The sequence below is a fragment of the Squalius cephalus genome, assembly GCF_949319135.1.
Source record: "Squalius cephalus genome assembly, chromosome: 23".
NCBI classification, from domain to species: domain Eukaryota; kingdom Metazoa; phylum Chordata; class Actinopteri; order Cypriniformes; family Leuciscidae; genus Squalius; species Squalius cephalus.
Window position 1 is genome coordinate 13,540,085 of NC_137144.1, and position 23,821 is coordinate 13,563,905.

Below are 23,821 nucleotides of genomic sequence, written 5' to 3' on the forward strand. Positions count from 1 at the left end.
GAAGTGGCCTTGTACAAGCTAAAGCGGGTTATCTGTCACTCCCCACTTTCTCCATGTCTCATCACTTTTCTGTCTCGCGCAGCCGTCCAGTGGCCGACAAGTGCAGCATGTCAGCATGAAATGAGGGCTTTGATTCATGGGGCAGGACAGAAACGGAGGTCATCTGGCTCCGGCAGATATGAACGCCACTGATGGAGGCTGACTGCTGATGTTTAAGATGGTGCTGATGAAATGTCCTTGCGCCATCATTAGCTTCCTCTACGGTCTGGTGCGTGCAAGCCGACACATTCATGCACACATACACAGAAGACACACACCTAGTCTCCCACAGCCAGAGCTTTGACTAAATGGCGTAAGACCTGGTCCACATCGCAGCTTATTCTGACCAATATTTGATTTATATGTGAAAAAATACTTTTATTCAGCAAGGATGCATTCAATTGATCAAAAGTGACAGTAAATATATTTATAATGTTACAAAAGAAATAAATGCTGTTCTTTTGAAATTTCTATTCATCAAAAAATCCTGAAAAAAAAGTGTTATGGTTTTCACAAATACATGAAGCAGCACAGCTGTTTTCAATATTGATAATTATTAGAAATGTTTTATTTCTCTTCAGCCTTGGTGAGCATAAGAGACTTTCAGAAACTTTTTAAAAAAAATCTTACGACCCCAAACATACATAATCTTCAGTTGAGTAACTGTGGAAATAAGGATATTATGATGAACCTTAAGAATTATGCCTCTTCACAAACCATCTTTATTATGTGAGTTACAATGGCAATAACTGTACAAGTGCAGAGACAATTATGCACTCTGGAATAATGAGAACTATAATTATCCTTGTAAAACTTCTGTTTCTAAATTATTCACTTGTAATTTTGTTGAATAAACCATGCAAAAGACTGGGGTTTCCAAAGACATCAGTCTTTCAAATTATAGATACTTTAGAAACCATTGGAAAACCACTTCATAACTGCAGAAGAACAGACTGCAGAAGCTGTATCTGAGAGATTATAGCTGTGTTTATCTTTTGGTCCTCATGAAAGTTGTGTTAAATGGGTAATTCACCCAAAATAAAGCTACTTAAAATATAGCACATAAGTCAAATGGAGGACTTTTATGGTTTTTATACATCTTTTTTGAGGATTGAAAGATACAGATATCATTATTTGTGATTGCATGGAAAGCAATGACCGGCACATTATTCAATCTGTGAGTTTCTTAGAGAAAGTACGTCAAACAGGTACGCAATGACGACAGAATGTACATTTTTGGGTGAACCATTCCTTTAATACAGAGGAAGGAAAACATTGGCCATATAGGTCTCGCTGGTTTGTCCTTTTCAAGTCTTTTTTTCTCCTCTACCTGTACCATCTTCCCTCTTTCTCACTGCGTTTTAATGTATCAGCGGTTGTCAGTGCGACTCCACCTGCGCACTTAGCACCTTGCCGGCTTTGTATCCATTCTGATTAAGTGGCAGACTCCTTAATGATGTGGTGGACTCGCTCCAAAGATCAACTTCATTTTTCACCACATGGTCATTAAAGAACTCGCCTATTTAATTTTTGCTTGCATAATTCAAATCGGTTGCATCCTGCCATATACACTGCAGACGAACACAGAAAAACAGTATAGTTTTTGACATAGAACCCTTTAAAGTGAATAGTTCTCGAAAATTAATAGTAACTATTTTTTTGAAGCTATATTAAAGGGACATTACACTGTACTGTAGCTTTCAAATCTCATCTACATGCTTTTAATGACACATTTTGGTCGGTTTCTCACACAAATCCATTCGGCATGAATTCAGAAAACTTGAAATATAAGTACACCTAATTCAGACTGTTATTATGGTGCTGATTTTTGGAGCTTTCATTGTATGGAAAAGAGCAGCCAGGACGTTCTGCTAAATATCTCCTATTGTGTTTCACAGAAGACAAGAAATCAATGTTTCATTTGTGAACAGGGCCTTTAATATTACATTCCTTAGCCCCGCAGATTACAAATAGCTCAGGAGGAATTTTAAGTTAGATTGATTTGCAGAAAGAAGCGCTCATCACATTTTGGGTTGGGTTAAGAAGCTGTCGTAACGGAGAGAGATTACACTCCTCTAGGAGATGTGTTCCTGAGACAAATGTACATTTACCCAATAATGTACTGGATTACTGAATCAAGGTCGACGCACAGCAACTTTATCCTTTAATCCTGTGTTTTGGTTTCAAACAGCATTTGTCGTCCAAACAGAAAATAAAATGACAAATCTGAAAACAGGAAGAGACATAAGAAGTGGTCTTAAGGTTGGGGGATTTTTTTAATTCCTCCAATGAGGTTGCCGCTTTGTTTGCTTATTATAGGAGATGTCTTTTGAGTTCCTGTAGCTCAATTGGTAGAGCATTGCGCTAGAAGCGGCAAGATTTCAAGTTCGACTCCCAGGTAATGCGCGTAATGAAATGCATTGCTTGAATGTCAGCATGAAATGAAAATCCACCCTATCTATTTTCTAAATGCATGTTATTGATTTTATTATGAAAAAATAAAAATCCATTGTGCATCGTATCATTTTATATAAAATGTTTGGTAACACTTTACAATATGGTTTACATTATTTGTTAACATTAGTTTACTAAAGCATTTATTAAGGTTACACTTTATTTAGACATTACTATTAGTAATTTTGCAACTGTATTAGCTGACTGTTAGGTTAGGTGTTAGGGTTAGTAAAGTTGACATGTACTTGCAAAGTTACTTATAGTCAGTAGAAACATCAAAATCAAGCAGACGTCTACCAATACTCTAGTGTAATTGCAAAGTTACTTATAGTTAGTAGTATGTCTAAAGTGGACTATCAACATAGTGTCACCTTTATTAACCTTAGTTCATGTTAATTTCACCATTTACTAATTCATTATTAAAATAAAAAGTTGTATAGTCACACTTTAGATTAGGGTCTAATTCTCACTATTAACTGTCCATTAACTTTTACCTCAATAAACTCTTAATTACTGCTTATTAATAGTTAGTAAGGTATTTGTTAAATTTAGGTATTGGGAAGGATTAATGGATGTAGAAAATTGTCATGTAGAATAAGTCATTAATATGTGCTTTATAAGTACTATTAAACAGCCAATATCCTAGTAATATGCATGCTAATAAGCAACTAGTTAATAGTGAAACTTGGACCATTTATATTATTTAATGGATCTGCGCTAACCTTAACTAACAGTGAACAGTTGTAATTGTATTAACTACCATTAACAAAGATTAATAACACTGTACAAAAAAAATATATTGCTCATTGTTAGCTAATTAGCTAATATTGTTAGCTAACTAAGTAAACCTTGAAATTTTTTTTAATGTTTAACCAAAATGTCATTACTGAAACTTCCAGTAAAAATGACAGACTTCTTTCTGGTGATGTATGCAGGACTTCTCCAATCATGTAATTCGGTTAAACCCCACCCCTTCAAGCTCTCATTCATCTGCCTCCACTTTTGATAGCCGCACACACATCTCAACATCCAAACAACAATCGATAGATTGAAGCAAGTCCCGCCCTGCATTTTTTTTTCTTTTTTTTGAAAAGATCTGTCGCTTCTTCCGTTTCAAGTCGCAAGAGCATCACTCAGTACCCACGATGCCCCTAGGACGTCTCTGTCCGCACCGGGCCTGGGCGAATTTAAAGGTGCCGTGAAATACTAAAAGTGGGGCATGCACGAGGCCTCGCCGTGACCTACCTTGTTCAAAGGTTCCGGGGGAAGAGAGCTGTGACAGGCCTACTCCTCGGTGGAGAACATTACTAATGTGTGAGGGTGCAGGACGAGCCAGGCCCGTGATAAATAGCTCCCAAACATCCCTGGCTAACTCATAAGTCAACAGTAAAGAGAAAAGCTGAGAGCCCTCTGACCAGAAGCTTAAAAATGGACGGGGAGAAAGAAAAAGACTGTTGTTTTGGGCCTACCGAAAGGGCCAAACTCAAGGAGTATCGTAGCCTCAAGAACTCCCTCAATCTTGAGGAGAAAAGCCTCTCCCACAGCTACGGTATCTTGCGGGAATATAATGGTGTTTTAGTTGGAGGGTAAGTTGCAGGACAATGTAAATCCTAATAAATGAGCTGAGTTTGTGCTCTGAGAGGTGGAGGTTCTCTGCGGTCTGCTCCTCTATGGTAGAGCGATGTGGTAAAGTGACGCACCTCCGACTTCAAAATTATTGAGAAGAGTTATTGCGTGCCACAGCTGTGGTTGAAAACCAGTTTGACCTTATAGCTCGGAAAGTACTTTCATACATCATATAACTAAGCAACAACAACAGCATGTATGCAAATGAAGTTTGTTTTGGTTTTTCACTAAATTCCTATTTAAATATCTTATTTTTCTATGTAACTGTTTTTATCTCAAGTAAGATTAACATTTGCTCACTTTTTTTTTTTTTTTCTGGCCTTGTTTTCCCAGTATGTTCAGCTGCCGTTTTCTCGCGTTGGTGTTTTTCTTCTTCTTTTTTCACAGGCCATTTGAAGTAAACATTTTTGTTTTGATCATTTTTTTGTTTTGTTATGTACAACTGCCATTTTCTTGCATCATTCTTTTATTTTTCACATGACCTCCTAAAGTAAAAGTCTTTTCTCAACTTAAAAATAAGTTTTTTTATATAATGTACAGCTGCCAATTTCATGTATTATTCTTATTGTTTGTCACAAAATCTTAAGTAAACTTATGTTTACATCCCTATTTTCAGTTGTGTGTGTGTGTGTGTATGAATGCCTTTATCCTCTGTTACTCTGTTTATGTTTCATGCTATCTTAAGTAAACTTTCTGTTCACCTATCCCTTCTTTTAGATTTGATGTAATCGTTTGGCATTGAGGACGTAGTGTGTGTTGGGGGAGGGCGTTGCATGTTTTCTTGACACGGGGTAATACATCACCCGCTCCAGGGGGTCTCCCCGGTATGCTCCTCAATAATGAAGTTCATTCGTTAACTTCCCCCTCAAAGGCCACGCTCCCCCGCTGCCCTTTTCAGCAGTCTTCAGGGCTCGTACAGCAGTCATAGCGCGCAAAGAACAACATAATCATGCTTTTTGCCCGCGACAGTCGCGGCGACCGCCGACTATCCACATGAAGGATAAGAAGGGCCATTACCTATCCCTCATGCCTAGTTATGACCGTAATTATCACACCCAAAATCACCTGCCCTACTTCCTGTGGAGACGCAGACGAGGTTCCCCTCCCAATCTCCTCCGCTTCCTTTTTTTTGTCGGGGAAAGGGAGTTTCGAGCAGCTTCACAGGGAGGAAGAAAGAGATCATTAGGATGCTGAACATCTCTTCCTGGCCCCGGTTCAGACCCCGGTACATGGTGTTATGTCCCCTCCTCCTCCTTGTCTCCTTCTCTCAAACTCTCTAACTCTCTTTCCAAAAACTTGGATGAGATCTTCGCATATTTTTCAAGACAGAACTCCTCATTTTTTTTCATTCTCCTTTCTTAAGCTCTAAGGCGATACACATTTACCATAGTGAAGCACAAATTCTCCAGTCGGTTTAATCTATCGGTTGATATGATCTTAAATAGGATCCCACACCTGAGGCACTTATTCTCATTTTTGAAGTATTTTCACCTCGGTCCTCTGAGCATTTTTTTCTCTTATTTTTTTGTCCTTGCTATTAGCGATTCGCAGCTCACCTTGACTGCCTCTCTCACCGCTCTCAAATTAATCTCATAAACACATTTATTTGTTTGTCTCTTTCAACCACGTCTGCAACACGAGAAAATGCCCAAAGACAAAGAAATTGGTTTGACATCTCTGCTCTATTAAAACTAACCGAGCAGCGACAACATCGACGGCAACAGCAAGCAAACAGCCGCTTGGGGCCATCTGATGTTTTCAATTAGGCTGAGCACAAGGGGAGTTTAATGCTTATCAAATTGTTTACTGCCAAACGTCTCCATATTATTAATACCTGGAAGGGTTCAAATTTAATTTGAAGTAAACACACTCAGTGTAGAGGAGGATTGGAGATTTGTTTGAGTAACATGTCAAACATAGCTTTCTGTCTCTGGTCTCCGTGCTTTGTTCTCGGCAAGTCTGTTTGTATTTGCTCTAGACGTTTCGTCTGGTGACTTGGCTCCTTTTATTTTGTTGATTATTAATCTTTGCTTACAGCACAATTACATTTTGATGATTTTGTAAATGTTTTTGGGAAAAGAAATGTTTCTTAGTCAGAAAATAAAAGCCCTATAAAGAGTTTCATTTCAAAAAGGCCTACATTTTTTTAAATATGAAACATGAAAAACTCTTTGCCCAGCAGCGTTTTTGAAAATATTTGCCAGCCACCGCCAGCATTTTTTATCATTTTCACAAAAGTTCCATGGCCTCCAGAATATTTTGTTGTATGGCTGTCTGAAAATGCAATATATCAAAAGAAAGAACAGACCCTCTGCTTTACAAAAAAAAAAAACAACCTTTTATTCTAGCTTCATACATTCCTTTTTATCAACACTTGAATGTGGGTAAGTTTCATAAAAAAGCAACATTTTGAGCAAACAGCCGAGAAAATCGCGTTTTTGTCAAAGACTACTTCTGGATCGGATTGAGAACGATGATCAAAACATAGATGGTGTAGATCAAGTCCATCAACACACCTAATGCTTCACAGTCCTATAGCTCTTGCTGGGTCGACATTTCATTTGGTGATCGCGTTATTTTACACATGCATCTGCTTACATATGATATTGCTTGTTTCTGCTTCTTCTTCACATGTCTTTTGATCAGGAGATTCAGTACTCTTTAAGAAGATGTGTAATAGCGCCCCCTACCATATAATAGTGAAATTTCCGTCATTGGCAGGGAAAGAGTTAAGTTTCAATATTTCATACATGTTCCAGTAAAAAGTGGGTATTTGGCAATATTTTATTTTAAGCCATTTCCCCAAAGTGGTATCCAAAATGTGCAATGAAACCAATCATATTGGCCCATTTTCAATAATTGCTTCCCAAACTGAGGCTGAGTCATTCTTTGGAGCATAGTGTCATTATATCGCACACTAACGAAGAAATTGGCCCATTTTTTGTTTTGTTCGATGCTACTGGGAACACTTTTTGTCTGGTTCTTGATGAGGGGATTCATTTTGGTCTTATAACCCCCTTTCTTCGTCTTCTGTGAGATTCAAATGTGACATTTGGAGTAAGAAAGTGGTCTTCAGATATCGAACACCCCAATGCTGATTTCAGAGATTAGTTTATAATGATGATGTGTGAACGTTTTTTTTGTGGTGGTTAAGCAAGTCTCTGATCAAACATCAGTGCTAAAATTTCGGAAAATGAACTCAGATATAAAAAACTATGCTAATTCTCTAAATCCTTTCACTGTTGTGTTTTGTGTGTGTGTGTGTGTGTGTGTGTTTGTGTTTGAACTCCCTCTGTAACGTCTCCCTCTCTTTCAACGAAAAGAAGCCCAATAGTCTTGTCTATTTATCCTGGAAATAGATATTCCCCTTGTTGTCGGAGTGATTTATTGAAGTCCTCTTCTCAGATGGAAGCCACAGGAAATTGCCTGGAATGGCTCTAAATTGGTTTATGATTGTTTTATATGGGCTCGTGCGCTTACGGTTTGATATTGTGCTCCCGCACTCTTCGGCATATAGATATATATTAAACGGATTCATATTGAGGTTGTTGGTGTGTATTTAGGGGTGACTTGTTAATTCAGTAATGGTCTGAACTGGCTGCCTTGTCACTTTCAGCATTACTGCAAGAATGTGCCACTTCTGTGATATATCTGTTGTTACTCCAGTCAGGATGGTCTGTAACAGAAACTCTTGGCTTAATCCAGATAAAGCAGTAGCTTTGGCCTCTAGGTGATTATATTGTTCGATGTATGTTGTTGATAGATTGATTTCAGTTCCTTCCTGTGAGCAATCTCTTGTCACTTTCCCTCTGGGTTTAGGGAAACGTTTAATAAACCTTGAAACAAAGAGTAGGTGACTGTAGCACACAGATTACTGTGCATATTATGCAAGGATGTGGTTTTGGGTGCTGAGAAACACATTTGTGACAAAATTGCAGTGCATGCTAGTCTGGGTGCTGAAAGAAATGACTTGAAACGGCATTTGTAACACATTTAACTTCCATAATATTTCAGAATAAAACTAAATATTCAGTGTGAAATAATTAGGATATGTCTCATTTTTATTAAAACCAACTATTTGTTTGGTGAGGTTGAGGTCAAAGCTTGTTGAGCTTCAGTTTTTTTAACAGGAGTGCTTTATAGTGGATGAATGTAGAGACAGAACTTCAATGAGAGTGTTTTAGTTTGTGTTAAGAGTGACTGTTAGCATGCTACTGTTAGCATGATAAAACCCTCTATGAGAGTGTTTAAATTCCTTCATTTTACAGCACCATCTACATTATTCTTTCAAATAATGTACTTATGAATCGTTCACACTTATACTAGGGCTGTTTAGAGCTCATCTTGTCTTCGATTACATGCCATGTGTTTCATTAAAGCAAACTCCTTCCCTCCATGCTGTGGTTTCAGTGTTGAGGAGAAGCAAGAGTTAAAGAGTATAGAGGATCAGCTGCTGTTCTGCCCGTGCGTGGGATGCTACTGACAGACTGCTAATGAGCCCATTATCGGCTGCAGTCCTCCGCCTGGCTCCTCGGGGGCACCAGTGGATGCTCTGCGTCCCCTCTCAATTGAATTCCATCCCACAGGGGTTGTTTACAATAAATACATTTGCTTGAATTAATCAGGAGGTGGAGAGCCAGACACTTGACTAGGGCTGCTGTGATTATAGAGAGACAGGGAAAGATTGACAGAGTCCACCTTTGGCCCTCGCTGTACTGTGGTAGGGATACACCCACGCTGGGCCAATAATTGATATAAGTTGGTTAGAAAATCGCCTTGTTGGGTTAGGGTTCTTTACTTATGTTTTATGAAGAACCAGATTGTATTGCACCTATGCTTGAGGCAAAACGGCACATGAAACGTGGTGTAAACAAAGGTTGTACACTTTCCTGTGCTCATTCACCTCATATTTATGTTTCATGTGATTTACAAAAGAGGGATATTACTGGATCAACATCTGTTGTTGTTCTTGGAACAATATTCTTGTCAACCAATCTTTGCCCTCTTGTTTTAGGGGGTTATTGTGGTTTCACCAAGTTGTACATGATCCTGGAACAACATTCCAAACAACCAATCAGATTTGATCGATAAGTTATCTGTAGATGTGAAGTTTAGACCTTAAACCAGGGTTAGGGGCACCATTCTTATTCACCGTTTCCCTTTTATGTCAGGTGTAAGTGATGGTTAGGGTTAAGTTTAGAGGTGGGACAATGTTTTTGGACAGGAATGTTATTCCAGGATCAACAAAACATGTTGGAAAATCAAGGCGACCGGTTTTAGGGTAAGATTCATTGGTCACCATGATTTCGCAAAGTAAATGTGCTCCTGGATCAACAACTTTTGTTGGTCCTGGAACAACGTTCCTCTTGAAAGTATCTTTCCTAACCCTTTCCCAAATATCAACCCTGAATCTGAAGGTAATGGCTTTATTTTGAAGAGCATTGTTCAAGCCCTTGAGCCCTAACCCCTTATCCCTATCCCTATAATCTGATCGGTTGATTAGAAGGTTCCAGGACCATTAAGGATGCTGATCCAGGAACGTGTCCTACTTGGCAATTCACGGTCACTGGGTTGGGGCTAGTATGTGATTGAACAAACCAATTTAATCAATTCATTGCCTGAAAATAGGTGGCGTCTTCTGAGACTTCCATCAAACTCCACAGCCCTTGCTTCTGAGTTTGGGAAAGCCAGGTTTGAAAGTGAGAGAGAAATGCATTCCAGGGCATTGAGCGGAGAAGACGAGGCCTGTCTGGTGGCAGCTGTTGTCATTAACACCACTTAATTCCTCGGTTGATTGTTGCAGTTCTTCACAGTTTGATTTTTGACGCCTTGTAGATGCCGACGTCTCTCTCCAGTGACTGGTTGGGAACATACTAGGAAATTACAGAGTGTGATTTGACATGCCTCGCTGGTCTAAATGCCTAGTATTTTGTGGAGAGTAATGCTTTGTACATCAGTTTTACTGTCTGATACGTATCGGCTATTAATGAATGGCATAGTGGTTATATCATGTGATAATGTACTGTATATGCAAAGTTGAGAAGTTGTATGAGCTACAGTTGCAAACAATCACAACTGCAAACAATCACACATCCGACAAACGTTCCACTTTCCTTTTTTATGTGTAGCTCTCAAAGCCACAGACATCTTTTTTCACCATTACTGATAACACATTTGAAGTCTAATCGTGGGTTATCGTACTGAGATCTAAAGGGTTAAGAAGAAAACGTGCTGTGTAGGTTTTTGCATGCGAGTGCACATGTAGCCTTTTTTCCACTCCACGTACACACGTGTTCACCTGATCTGCACTGCCCAGAGGCACGCTGTTCTGAAACCCTTTCTCTCAGCAGTCTGCTCTAACCACAGTACTGTTGTTTACCTACCGACCGCAAGTATCTCAACAGAGAAGAGCAGTTTAACCTTACCACAAGCTGCAGTTGGACTGACTCATCCAAAGAGCGCGAGTACCACGCGGTCAAAAAACACAGCAGCTTAATAGAGGCCCAGCGCTAACACTAATGCTAACAGCACAGCGTGACACGAGCTAAACTACCTCCACGCCGGCTAATGCAACTTTCGACGCGGCTAATTTTCAGCTATGATACACCTCATTTGATAATCATGGAGGGGAAATTATATTTTGCTTATTAAGCGGAGACCGTTGACGGATTAGTGTTGACATAACATGAGTTAATTTATTTTCGCTGCCTCTAATGGATCACACAAGAGGTCGTGATCAGACGGTAATTTGTGAGATTTATGGCATCAGGTGTGGAGTGTGTATTTGCATTTTTTTTTTTTTTTTTTTTTCAGAGATTCACAGCAGTTATTCCTGCTCATTTAGTGTTAAATTAGCATAGCAAACATAGCCATTCAGGTAAACAGTGATTTTACCCATAGCCTATCACACATACATATATGTTTATAACTCTAAACAAAAATGTACTTTGCTGCAAATAGTTTCTATTAAAATACCATGGCTACGACAGCTTATCAGTAAAACATCAGGTAAACCCTAAATGTTCAAAAATGTTCACACACTGATGGCAGTACCAGAAATGATTGTCCTTGTGGGGACATTTTTTGCCCCCCAATCATACTAAGGCTTTAAAAAGCAGAAAGTTTTATGTGATGGGTAGGTTTGGTGTAAGGGGATAGAATATACAGTTTGAGAAGTATCAGATCATTATGTCTATAGAAAGTCCCCATAAAACATGGAAACCCAATATGTGTGTGATTTGATAATCATGAATCCATTATATAAATTATAATTAAATTATTTAAATTATAATTAACATGGGGAATAAACCCTATTTAAAAAACAAAATAAAAAAACTCCTCTACAATGGTGTACATTTTAGAAGATTGCTCAATGATTGTATTTATTTATTTATTTTTTATTAGAGGGCATATTAATTAATTACCTATTTAATGTAAATATTATTACTTACATTACATCGACAATAGCATCAGTAAAAAAACAAAACAGCTCAATGGTATATTATAGAAGATGCTTCAATAATATGACCTACACCCCCCCCCCCCCCCCCCCCCCCCATTTTTAATGCGCTGAAATATTGCTATCTCAGATTCACATTAATTTAGGGTGGAGATGAGAAGAGCAGGGGCTCAAAATGGAGCTGGGTTTGGTCTGTGGCCGGAGCCAGCTCTCTCTAAGACCAGAATCATGAGCAGCCAGCTGCTAAGAAGCCTGAGCAGATTATTAGAGAGAGAGAGAGAGAGAGAGAGAGAGAGAGAGAGAGAGAGAGAGAGAGAGAGAGAGAGAACTCACGAGGGGGAGGGGGTCTCCGACGGAGCGATGGAGAGAGAAAATGAAAAGGATGGTGAGATAGTGAAACTCATCAGACAGTCACTGTGTGGTGGAAGGATCAGGATGAGTCTCTCTCTTTTCTCTCTCCTGCTATCTTCTGGAGCTCAGCTGCCAGGGCAGCCAGTGTGAGCACCTCTCTCAGCAGGCAGGACACCGAGCACTGAGAGAGGAAAAGATGAAACCAGCCTCCTGGAGGGAGGTCAGAGAGACGGCCAGTAACACGCTCGCTCGCTCTCTCTCTCTCTCTCTCTCTCTCTCTCTCTCTCTCTCTCTCTCTCTCTCTCTCTCTCTCTCTCTCTCTCTCTCTCTCTCTCTCTCTCTCTCTCTCTCTCTCTCTCTCTGAAAACATCTGGAGTTGCTTGCAGCCTCATCTGCCCCTCTAATATTAGCACACAGGAAGCGAGAGACTGCCGCCACAGCGCCAAGACAAACGAAAAACATGAAATTTTTTTTGACTCTTGCCTTTTTCTACCCCTCCTGTTTTGTTCAGCAGCTTTATTGGCATGATAACAAACTTTGGTTCATTAGTTACATTATATATATATATATATATATATATATATATATATATATATATATATATACTAGGGATGGCAGGGCGCTTGTCGGTTGGGGACATGTCCAGGGCCCCGTGAAAAATTGATTTCCACTAAATTACACAATGGGACAGTCTACTAATTGTTTTTTAGGGAATAAGATCACAACTAGTCACTCGACAACCAATTAGTTGATTAGTGAGTTCAACTTGTTCATCTATATTTTTTTAAATGTAGGAATTTTTTCTATACAAGTTATAAATAGTGTATCTATCTATCTATCTATCTATCTATCTATCTATCTATCTATCTATCTATCTATCTATCTATCTATCTATCTATCTGCATACTGTACAAAGCTGTTAGATAGTTTGTCAAAATGCATAAATTGTACATTTCAAGGTTACAATTGGGTCCTAGGTTGTGCATGGCATGTTTATTTAATTTAGCTGAAGTTTTTTTAAAAAAAATAATAATAATAACAATGTCACAATAGGCTACTTAATCAATGAAATATAATTTTTTTGCCACTACTTTTTTTGCATCACCCTAAACATTCTTGCAATTGTTCTACCATGACGATTGAGAGCTGAAAAAAAAAAAAAATACTTGTTTGGTGTTGTGCTTCTGTTATGACTTTCTCTTGTTGGCGATAAAGCAGAAGAGACAGTGACAGCCTCCCCGAACCCTCCCCCTCCTTCACCCCATCCCATCGGCTCCGGTCACAGCCATTGCATTCTGTGAAAAAAGACCCAACCCCCTTTTCCCCTCCCGCCTCCCTCTCATTGGCCTCTCCTCTGCCAATCCCAACCCAAGGGCGGGCCCCGACAGCGAGGGAGCGCTGATGTCAGAGTCACATGGATTGTGGTGTGGTCATGCGAGCGCAGCTGAGCGGCAGAGCTATGCTGGCCAGCTGCTGCTGAAACAGCAGTGCACTCCTCGAGACCCGCTCGCCTATGGACCGCCGAGCTTAATGATGTATTTTGTGATTTCAGCTATGAAAGGTAAGAGGACAAAAGCATGCTGGGGTTTTGTCTCTCCTTTTTGTAAACTTCCTTTTTTTTTGTGCAAGCGAGTCGAGCTGCAAAGGGCTTTATTTATAGTCAGCCAACTCTCTGTTTGAGCGTCTCATGTAGAGAGAGAGAGAGAGAGAGAGAGAGAGAGATGCATGTTTTCATTCCAGTAAAATTAAGTTGTGGCATTGTCATTTATTTCCATTATGGAGGGAAATTAAGTTAGTCAGACAAAGTTCTAAAGCAGTGGAATGTCTAAAAAAAAAAAGAGGCTGTTAAGATGCTGGAACCTGTTTTTTCCCATTCCTGAGCTGCAGTGGAAAGCAAATTTTACTTGTTTGGTTATATTAAGTAAGTCAGTTTCTCAAGAAATGGGGGGTCTCGTTGTTCCAAGTCAGAAATAAGAGTTTGTGTAGTGTTGTGTATGTGTGTGTTTTCGAAGGTAAGAGGTCAAGGAGAGTTTGAGTCAGGACACAGGACATGTCGACTGCCAGTAGTTTTGGGTTGACGTCGGCGTGTTTCGTGTTCCACTGACCTATTTTTTTGGCCCGTGAACAACCAGGGTGAACGCCACACCACTATACTGGTGTTGATCATGCCTCCGTAATCCTGCTCAGTGGTCCCAACCCCCCTGCCATAACACACACACACACACACACACTCATCTGCCTCCTCTAGGCTGGATAACCTGCATGCTCATATTCATTCCTTTTCATCTGAAGTCTTTCTTTTGTATATACACTTTACAATACATTTACACTCTCCGATCCATTAGCGCTCCATGCCGCCACACACACACACACACACACACATACACCCTCCTCTCTGCACGCGCGCACACACAGCTGTCATTCTGTATTAGGCGAGAGGTGTTGAGAGTGGAAAAAGCAATGGATGTTGGTGTTGAGCCGCGGTAACACCACTCTTCTCCTTCGCACCCTCTCCGTGAATCTCCCACTGAAAGCTTTTCGGCAGTTCACCTCCACTGCACTCGCAGTTATTGCATTACCACAACACTGAACCGCCTCGTAATTCTGGTATCTGTATGTTGAAGCTGAGCTAAATAGCACGCGTTATATGTATTGAGTTTTTATGCTGCATCAAAATGCATCGCTAAGCCATCCTTATGTCTTTTGCATAATGAAATATTTATGCAAATTTCTCGACTTGATTTTGCAAAGAATTACAAGATCGTGCATTGAAGCACATGTTTTATGAGCTATTTTTTCTGATCTTTGAGTGTTGGGATTGTTCAAACCTTCACCGGCATCTGAATATGAGAGCGTCTTGTTCTAAGCGAGCATGTGGGTTTCGCTTTTTGCATGCATGTGGCCGTTAAAAAGTGTGTGTGTGTGATTGTGGGTAAGAACGTGCAAATTGTGTGTTGTGGAGCTGGAGCAGGTGTATGAGATAACCTCTGACCCTGGGTCTCATGTGTGGGTTGTTCTGAAGAGGCTTACAAACTGAAAATAGAGCTCTTGGAGACTGGAGGAATCCATTATCTTACAACCAAACCACATCTACAGTGTGTCTAACTGTTTAATAAAAGATTTCCTAATGTCTTACAGCAATTGATACCATTTGCAGTGACTCGGTTACAATGTTTTGATAGAATTGTGTATTATTAGACGTCTTCTATTGAAAAAGCCTTGTTTTTTTTTGTACATAATTTAATTTTCATTGTTGAAAGTTAGAAATCATGAATAATGACCCTTTATTTATTTATTTTGTAAATGGATTCATATAATTCAGCATCATTATCAGAGCAGTCGACTGATTGTGACGCTGATTTCGCTGTGAAACCACATTTCGTTCACGTCAGGCAATTACTATGTGTTTGCTTTGCAAGTCATTTGACAGGCATGTCGTTACAGACGCTGACGCCTCCTTGTTCGGTAATATGATACGGTTGTCTTTTTTCCGATCGTACCCGTCATCCCTCCTTTTTCCTTTCCTCTTTCCCAGCCTTCTAGCCACACACTTGCCTCTCAAGTACCTAATTACCTGTAATGGAAACATCCCTCTCATTACCCTATGCAAATGAGCTAGCCTGCTCCACACAATTAAGATGAAAACTCCAAATATTAATTACATAATTAAAGAAAGTTGTTTGATGTGCCAAAGACAGAAAAAAGCAGGCCTGTTTCATCTGTGTGGTAATTAACCCTTTAATAAGCTATAAAGTATGTTGGAAAAGAGCTGTTTGAAATCTTTTCCAAATCTTTTTTTTCTGATAAATACCAGACCAGAATGCATGTAATCCCATGTAGACGTTAAAAAACAAAGTCAAAGCAAATAGCATTTGCATGCTGAAGTTGGACATTAGTGGTTTGCTCTTTTCCTCTTTAGTCGCTGGACTAGTAGAGTGCAGTTGACTAGTGTGATCCTCTGGGCATTTCGGTAACACAGCAGAGGTTAACAAGATTGGCTGTAATCCAGTTAGCCACAAAGGACAGAAAGAGGGCAGGCAAAATCAGATTAAGGGGAAGTAAAGATGAAGCCCACAAGCTAGGGTTAAAAATAAAGAGCAAGATTAGTGGCCAGCAAGGAGTGTTAAGTGGACTATTTCTGCAGAGGCTTCGAATTTTGCAATGGAGAGCGGTAAGGAGTCACTTTTTTATGGATATTTAAGTGCCACTTGGTATGGTTTTAATGTTTTTTGCATTAAACATTAACAATTTTGGCAGTTGGCAAGTCCAAAATGTAAAAACTCACATTTGAAGAAGAATTTGTAATCACTATGCCCTTGAAAGTTGTGTTAAAAATAGAGGTGAGGTGAGGTGGGGGTGTGGGGGCAATAATCATATTAGTCAGATGCTTTATTCCTGTCTGAGTGGCTGGTTCACAGTCAGAATAAGACTTTATTCTGATGTGAAAAAAAAAAAAAAAAAAACTACCAATGCGAATCTAAGGGTTGGAACGTACTTGAACGTTATCATCTTGTTTTCTGAAATTTGTAAGAAAGCAAATTAAAATTTGTTGCATTCTTATGGTAGCCAGGGGTGGCGCTATTGCTGTCTATTGCATAATTCCTCTTCTTCTTTGGTCATGTTCTTGCAGGTCATTGTTTAACAGCACAGGTGTTTGAAGGTAACTCTGTCAGCGCTTTGAATACTGAGGTTTGTAAATGCCAGAGCAATGCTAGAACATGAATTTTCATGTTTGCGTACATTTGCAGAGTATGCTAAATCAGAATTTTGCTTCAATGAGTTTACTTTAATTTATATTTAATGGCAGTGCAGCATTATAAATGATAAGCATATGTCCGGCGAGTTTAATCTAGTCCCGTCTAGACCTGCCAAAAGACATGACTGGATCAAACCAAGGGATCAATCCTGGAATGTGGAAGTGGGCTTTGGATTGATAAGAACATATATACACACACACACAGTCTGTCATCGTTTCTCCTTGGAGGTTGAGTGACCATATTCCACCACAACTTGTGAAAGAAACTGAGTGCCACATTTCCACTGGTTATTACAATGTGTGGCATGTGAGAGAGGCTGTCGGAGTGTGTATGAGTGTGTGTCAGAACTATGAAATGCATTACCTGCCAACTTGGGCACGGTAACTGCTTAATGAGATATTGACTGGCCATTGAGAGCATAGATTTTTGATTTAGCCCCAGTGGTGTGTGTGTGCGTGTGTATGTGTGTTTGACAAAGCATCCGGACAGTCTGAAGATGGTGAGGGAGAGAAAGTGCAGGGGATGAATGAATGAAATTGAGACGAAAGAGAGTAGAAAAGAGAGAGGGAGGAGGGGAAAGCTTCTGTGAAGAATTGTAGTCTGGCACTTCTCCTGGTTACCCATGCCATGCACGGACACACCCATCCTCACGCTACATCTGAGCCCTGGCGCCTCGGACAGTTTGGCATGAGTCCCATGTGCCAGTCTCGACTCACCCTCTTGGCAGTCAAGACAATCTCCACTCCAAACTAAAAAGATCCTTGTTACATCAGATGCTTCTGTCGCCGCTCAATCAAACCTGCGCTAATTTTATCTCGTTAGACTTTGTCAACATGAAACAATTATCAATCCTATCTACTTAATACACATTATTGTGGTTCAAAATGTTCCTTTCCAGCTGATGTCTCCTAGGCCTCTTGAAGGAATATTCCCGGTTCAATACAATTTTGAAAAATCCCTGGTTTTTATCCCTTAAAAAACAGTTACAGCGAGGTATTTACAAGTAAATGGGGCCTATTGTCTGAGAAATGTAAGCTTTGAATATCAAACGTGTTATTTGAGCTAAAAAGTGGTTCTCGTCATTTTAGGGGGCATCTTGTGGCCATACTATTGAAACGTTGAGTTATTTTAACATTTATGGATTGGCCCTGTTCACTTCATTGTAAGTGCGTCATTGTAAACAATTTTTTATTTGTATTTTTTAAGGAAAAATGGTAATCAAAATGATGCTGCTGTTGATTAATCCTAATCTGTGATGAACCCAGAATATTCCTTTTATCCAGAGTAAGTTTCAACAAGCAGGTGCCAGTGATCCAATCAATTCCTGTCAGATGACTTAAATCTCCTCCTTTATTTTTGTCTTGTTGAATATCCAATTATACACAGAAATGTTGCATTACGAAACTAATTGGGTTGCGGATGTTGTTTCCTGTTGACTGAACACTTCAAGCTAGATAAAAGGTTCTACTGATTATTGACCATTTGTTGTAGATTTCGCGAGTCATCAGGCACTGTTTTTTATGTTTGAGAGATTTGACTGTTCTGAAGGATAGTCGTCTCACGCCTTCGGAGTAATTTCCTACATTGACTCCACGTTAAGAGCACAGTTGTAAGGAATCCTTTGATGTCTCTGGCTGTCAGAATGTATTTCAGGCCTGCCATAATTCTCCTTCTCACAGTACTTCACTGATAACACATTCACCACAGGTCCAGCTGCACCTACACACACACACACACACAGACACAGAGTGCTCACATGAAGCACACACATGCACAAATGCTTTACCTTCTCAAACACAGAGTAGGGTGAAAGGTGATTATTCTCACACTGAAATGCAGTTGGAAAAGAGTATGAGATTGTTTTCATTTGAAGACAATTGTTGGTTGAACACACTGCCACATTTCTCTTCAAAGAGTGCCTGGGTCAACCAGTTCAGGGTTTACAGAATCTTTTGAGATTCAAATGAGACTTGTATCTATTACTACAAGCCCAGGTTAGTTAGGTGTACCTTGGGTGTAACTTATCAACTGTGCGGATACAGATACATGCAGCTGTAATTACACAGAACGCATTAGGTGTATGTACACATGGTGTCCACCATGCACTCCTGCAGGTGCAGATGATATTATTGTGTGCGGCCGCTTTGCTCTTTACTCATTCACACTGGCTGAATGCGGCAAACCACAGTGGTGATTGCAGGTGCTCCTAGTCGCACCGGGCTTTTCTTGCACAACTTCAATTCCAAGCACGTTGTTTAGCCCCCTTTTTTTTTTTCTTCGGGGAGTGTCTTTTGCTCCTTATCTTCTTTTTTTGCCCCTCCTTTTGAACACTCCTCTGAGAGCTGTCCACTAACCTTTTGAAGTTGCATCAAAGAGGAAATGGGGAAAAAGCATTATCGATTTTGCGTTTTGTCAGACTCAAATATAAAAGAATGGAGATGCGTGCAACAGAAACTCTGATGTACAGGACAGGGGTCTTGGCCGCTCTCCCCATTCTTTGCCCCTAAACAGGTGAGCGAGAAACCCCCGGTGCTGACTACGCCACCCTGCCTCCTGTAGTTCCCAGGATCCGTACTCCTCAAACTGCTTTTGTGCTATTAATCCCTGGGTAAATCAAATCCTTTTCGACAGACAAACCTGCTCTTTCTACCCTGAAGATGTCAGATCTCTTCGGACTCCATCGAACCGGTATCATCTTCCCTGTGAGCTCATAGACTTGACCCGCTTTCTCTGACAAGAATCGGAAAGGGTTGCCGAGGGTTTGCCAGTAATCAAATCTGCTCTGCAGGCATGCATGAAGGAGTGTAGTTGTTTGTGTTTGGAAAGAGTGAACGATTGAGAGAAAGAGGGTGACCCATGGGAGGTAGATGAGATCTGATTGTCTCCTTTTCTCCTCACTCTTCGGTGACCCCACTGTGACATGAGCAGAGACCCCTGGGGCTTGTCTCAAGTCATTCCTAACCCACAGAGCCTGATCCAGGAGTTTTGATCTCGATCTTGTTTTTCCAAAGGGTACAAGTTGAGGTTTTGATTCCGATCCTTGATCAGTTAAGAAAGTTTGTCAGAGCTATGTTGAGCAGATTTGAATTTTGTCATGCTATACAATGTGTCGATTATACTGCAGGTTTTACGCACAGCTTGGGTACAAAGGCGTAATGCAGGTCTATTCCTAGAACTTTTCTCTTTTCTCTATTTCCTTTCACATTGCAATGACGATCAGTACAACTTTAAATGTGTGAGTGTCTTCTTTTATATCCACATCAAGCAGTCTTCCAAGTATTTGGGGACATAAATGGTTTTGAATTCAGGTATGAGTCCTTAAGTCAGATTAAGGTGTATTTTGAAACTTGAAACGCACAAAAAAGGTGTGACATATCAAAAAAGAGGCCTCAATTTGGGCTCACAGGAAAAGCAGGGTGCCACGGATTGCATACTTGAGAGGCCAGAGAGTTCATCCTCCCTTCTTCACCATGGAGATCAGCTTTAATGTTCTCAAGAATGGCAGGAGAGAGAGAGAGGAGCAAAATGTGGGAGTATCCTTCTGAATTTTTATGAGATTAGGGAAAAAGGACTGAAAGAGAGAGATTGAGAAAGAGCGGGAGGAAGGGCAGAACAATAGAAGCAGCTTCAAGTGGGAGGCTTGATTACGGAAGGGAGATGAGCAACATTGAGTTGATTTAGAAGGGTTCCTGCCGGGGCCATAGAGGGTCCCGCTGTTCCATTCTTATCCAGTATGTCTGATCAAGCACCTGTACTCACTCAATAATGAAAGCAATTGAAATATAAATGGCTCTCCAGAACACTAGGTGGCATTGTGAAAGATGTCGAATAGGCCTGCACTGCACACCACATTCATGCTGAAAGTGATTTGCATAGACAAAGTGACCAGGCATTATTTATGATAATGAGGGATTTGACATGACATGACAGTTGCAGTTGATACTTGTACAGTTGAGTAGAAACATTACTATCAACCAACCACACAAAGACTCACCGTTTAAAGGTAGGGTTGGCAGTTTCAGAGAGGCTAGCATCACGGTAGTTATGGCATGAATGCAACATAAGCTCGTTTTGGCTCAAGGGGAACTGGGAACTGTAAAAGGTGGCTGCTGCTTGTTTGCGGCACTCAGTGATTGTCTGTCTACAACTCTGCATAGCCTCATGAAATGCGTGTGATGTCTGCGTGAGAAGGGTGTGCGGAGAAAAATCGGACCAAATGCAATGATTGAACAAACATTTTATTGGTCCTGAGACTTCCACAGAAGACCACTTCTGTTATTGATTGCTATCAAGACGTGAAGAGAGTTTCAACCAGTATAACAAAAAGTGTTTATGAAAAACGTTGCCTAACTTATCTTTAACTGCTGTCAGTGTGAACCCTGTATAGTTTTCATATAGAAACATGAACACAACTAGTTATATCACGAAAAGCCCTGGCATGTCGTCTTCTAAATGTCTGCATGCAGTCTAAGCATGAAATTGTATCTCAAGGTTACTTTGATTAGGCCTGCTGTGTTCTAAACAAACCACATGGCATGAATTTAATTCTTCACAACAACAAAGCCAACCATTCTCAGCCCCACCGACCTCTGAAACGTGTTATATATGCACATATATTTATTATAAATTAAGTCATGCCTGCGTTTTAATGATGAAGATGAAAGGATTTGTATCTGTTTATTTAAAGCATACAATAAAATCACCAGAGCTTTTCTGACATTCTAAAAAAAGTTTTGGAAAACAAATAGCATAATTATCAGCATATCCTCAACCAAATTCATAGCTCTTTCCATATTCTTTCCTTAGAAATAACATTTAGCAACAAAATCAATTAGATACAATAGCTTTGCTTGTCAGGAAAGAGCGCTGACATTGGAGATGACAGGAATTGTTTGCCCGTTAGAGTCCCGTGGGGTGACGGTAGGGGTTTCTGTTTGCTCTGTAGCAAGCATGGGTGTACCGCAGTAGGGAAGAGGGACTGTGGAGAGGCCCTTGACCTACGCCAGAGTGAAACCAAGAGCCCCCACCGTTTAAACAGACAGTCTGATTACTGATTAGGAGCTTATTCCCTGTTGTGCCGAGCAGTTTGCATGTCAGCATCCATTCTACCCAACACTGCACTGATTAAGAATGAGATGCCAAAGACGGAGAAGCCTGGACTGACTGTCTCTGTCTTTTTTGTTTTCTCGCTGTTTGCTCCTTTTTAACAATCTCCTAAAGAAACTGGTTACCCACAATTCTTTCCATCCATCCATCCAATCGCATATTTTTATATATGTATCGCTTTTTTTATTTTTTATCACTTTCAGAGATTACGTTGAGTGCTGGCATTCACCCAGAGTCCGCTCTGTAGAGCCAGTAGTGTTTTGTTGTTTTGAAGGTTTTTTTTTTTCTCCTCTCACCCCATCTCTCTTCTTTTTGTTGTTCCCCTGGGCTCCTTGTTTCTGGATGAGAGCTCTCCCTCTGCTGAGCACAGGTTCTTGTCTGTTCTTCCTCTCTCTCTCTCCCCCTCCCTCCCCTTTTCTTTCTTTTCCTATGTCTTGAAGTACACTGTGAAGCCGTCCATCCTGAACAAGAGCCGCATCAGCATTGAACTCCTTTCAGAGTCCACATTTCTGTCTTTCTTATTGGCTCAATCCCCCAATAAGGTTTGTGTTTTACACAAGTGAACAAGACACTTGCTAAAATAATTAAGGACACATTCTCTGAAAACCTTCAATCTTTATAGACCCAGAGTTCACGCACACAGACTCCCAGGAACCCAGAGACCCCAAATACATTAAAGCTCGATTAAAGCTCGATTTCTTATTAACCCTTCCATTAATAACATTAACCTGTTATCCTGAACCTAACTTTTAACACAAACCAAAGTAGTACATATCCAAACTAAAATATGAAATCTTTGGACTAAAGGCATAATTGTGGTGTACTAAAATGGTCTTCTAAAATACTTAATAATAAATTGATGTACCATATTTTAAATTGTTAAAATAATTGTTATATTTGTATATTGTTGGTGAAAAATGTTATGTTTTAAATTCAAAAACTAAAACTGTCATCTACTCACCCTCATGTCGATCCAAAAAGGTCATTAAGGCGTCATGAAATGAATCCATATGAATTGCGATGTTTAATCCAATTCTTGTGAAGAGATATACTTTATAAGATGAGCAGGTTTAATTTAGGCTTTAAGTCTTATATCTTTAAGTTTTGCTTGTCAGGTAAATGTATATTGTTGTTGTGGTTTTTGTTGCCAGGTATTCTGATTAGGCATCAGATTTTCTGCCGCTTACAGCTTAAAAACCACATAAACAAGAATCAGCCCAAAAATCGTTGTTTCTCACTCTCTCACTTTTCCCTTTTTTTTCTCTGGTTTTATTGATCCGTGGCTACGAGATCACAACCACGACCTTCATTTCCATGCCACGACTGGTCATTACACAGCAGCAGCTGTCTGCACTCCTTAGTCTGTTCTTTGTTTTGTTTTGGTTAGGTCAATAGTTTCGAGGGACTGGAATGGTGATGATAGCAGCATTAATTCATCTCATATGTCGACTGAAGGATACGACACTCTCGTCCGCAGAGAGCCTTCTGAATCACTATCACAGCCTCTCAGACCAGCACTCGTCTTAGAGTGTCACTCTATGAATACCATCACTCTGTTACCAGTTACACAATGTGGGCGGCTGTGAATTATGGCGTCTTGTCTTAGCAAAGAGTGAAATCTCTTTACAGACAAAGACTGAGTGCATCATGTGGGCTTTAAAAAAAAAAAAATGAAATGACTCACGTTTTGTCACGAATCTACATTCTTCTTTTGACTACAATGTAATTTTAGTTTACCTCTATCATGTTTCTCTCACAAAACAAAGTGGCACAGTTTACCCCAATCTCTCCTGTGTTCCGGCAAACACTGTCTCTCTGCGACAATGAAGCTGTAATCTTGATTTCGCACATTAAAAAAAGTTACGAAATGTACAAACAGATAGACCGCTGTGAGGATGAGAGACAAAACATGCCCTTACGTGAGACCGTGCAACCACACTGTCTGAGACACACAAGTACAGCAAACACGCAAAGAGATTTGTTTGCGAGATGCATGAGAGACGTTTAGAGGAAGATGTGTGTAGTCGCT

At 40.1% G+C, this 23,821-nt stretch overlaps 1 protein-coding gene across 2 annotated transcripts in view; it reads left to right on the forward strand.

The window, feature by feature from the left end:
- roraa (RAR-related orphan receptor A, paralog a) overlaps positions 1-23,821 on the forward strand; it is a 285,244-nt gene that overhangs the window by 210,401 nt on the left and 51,022 nt on the right. The window contains exon 1 of one of the 2 annotated variants that reach the window (XM_079858789.1): positions 13,258-13,490. The exons of the other annotated variant lie outside the window; for it this stretch is intronic. Coding sequence (XP_079714915.1) covers positions 13,331-13,490 — 160 coding nt within the window. The 5' untranslated portion in view covers positions 13,258-13,330. Of the gene's footprint in view, positions 1-13,257; positions 13,491-23,821 lie in introns of those variants that run through there. 2 annotated transcript variants of the gene reach the window in all.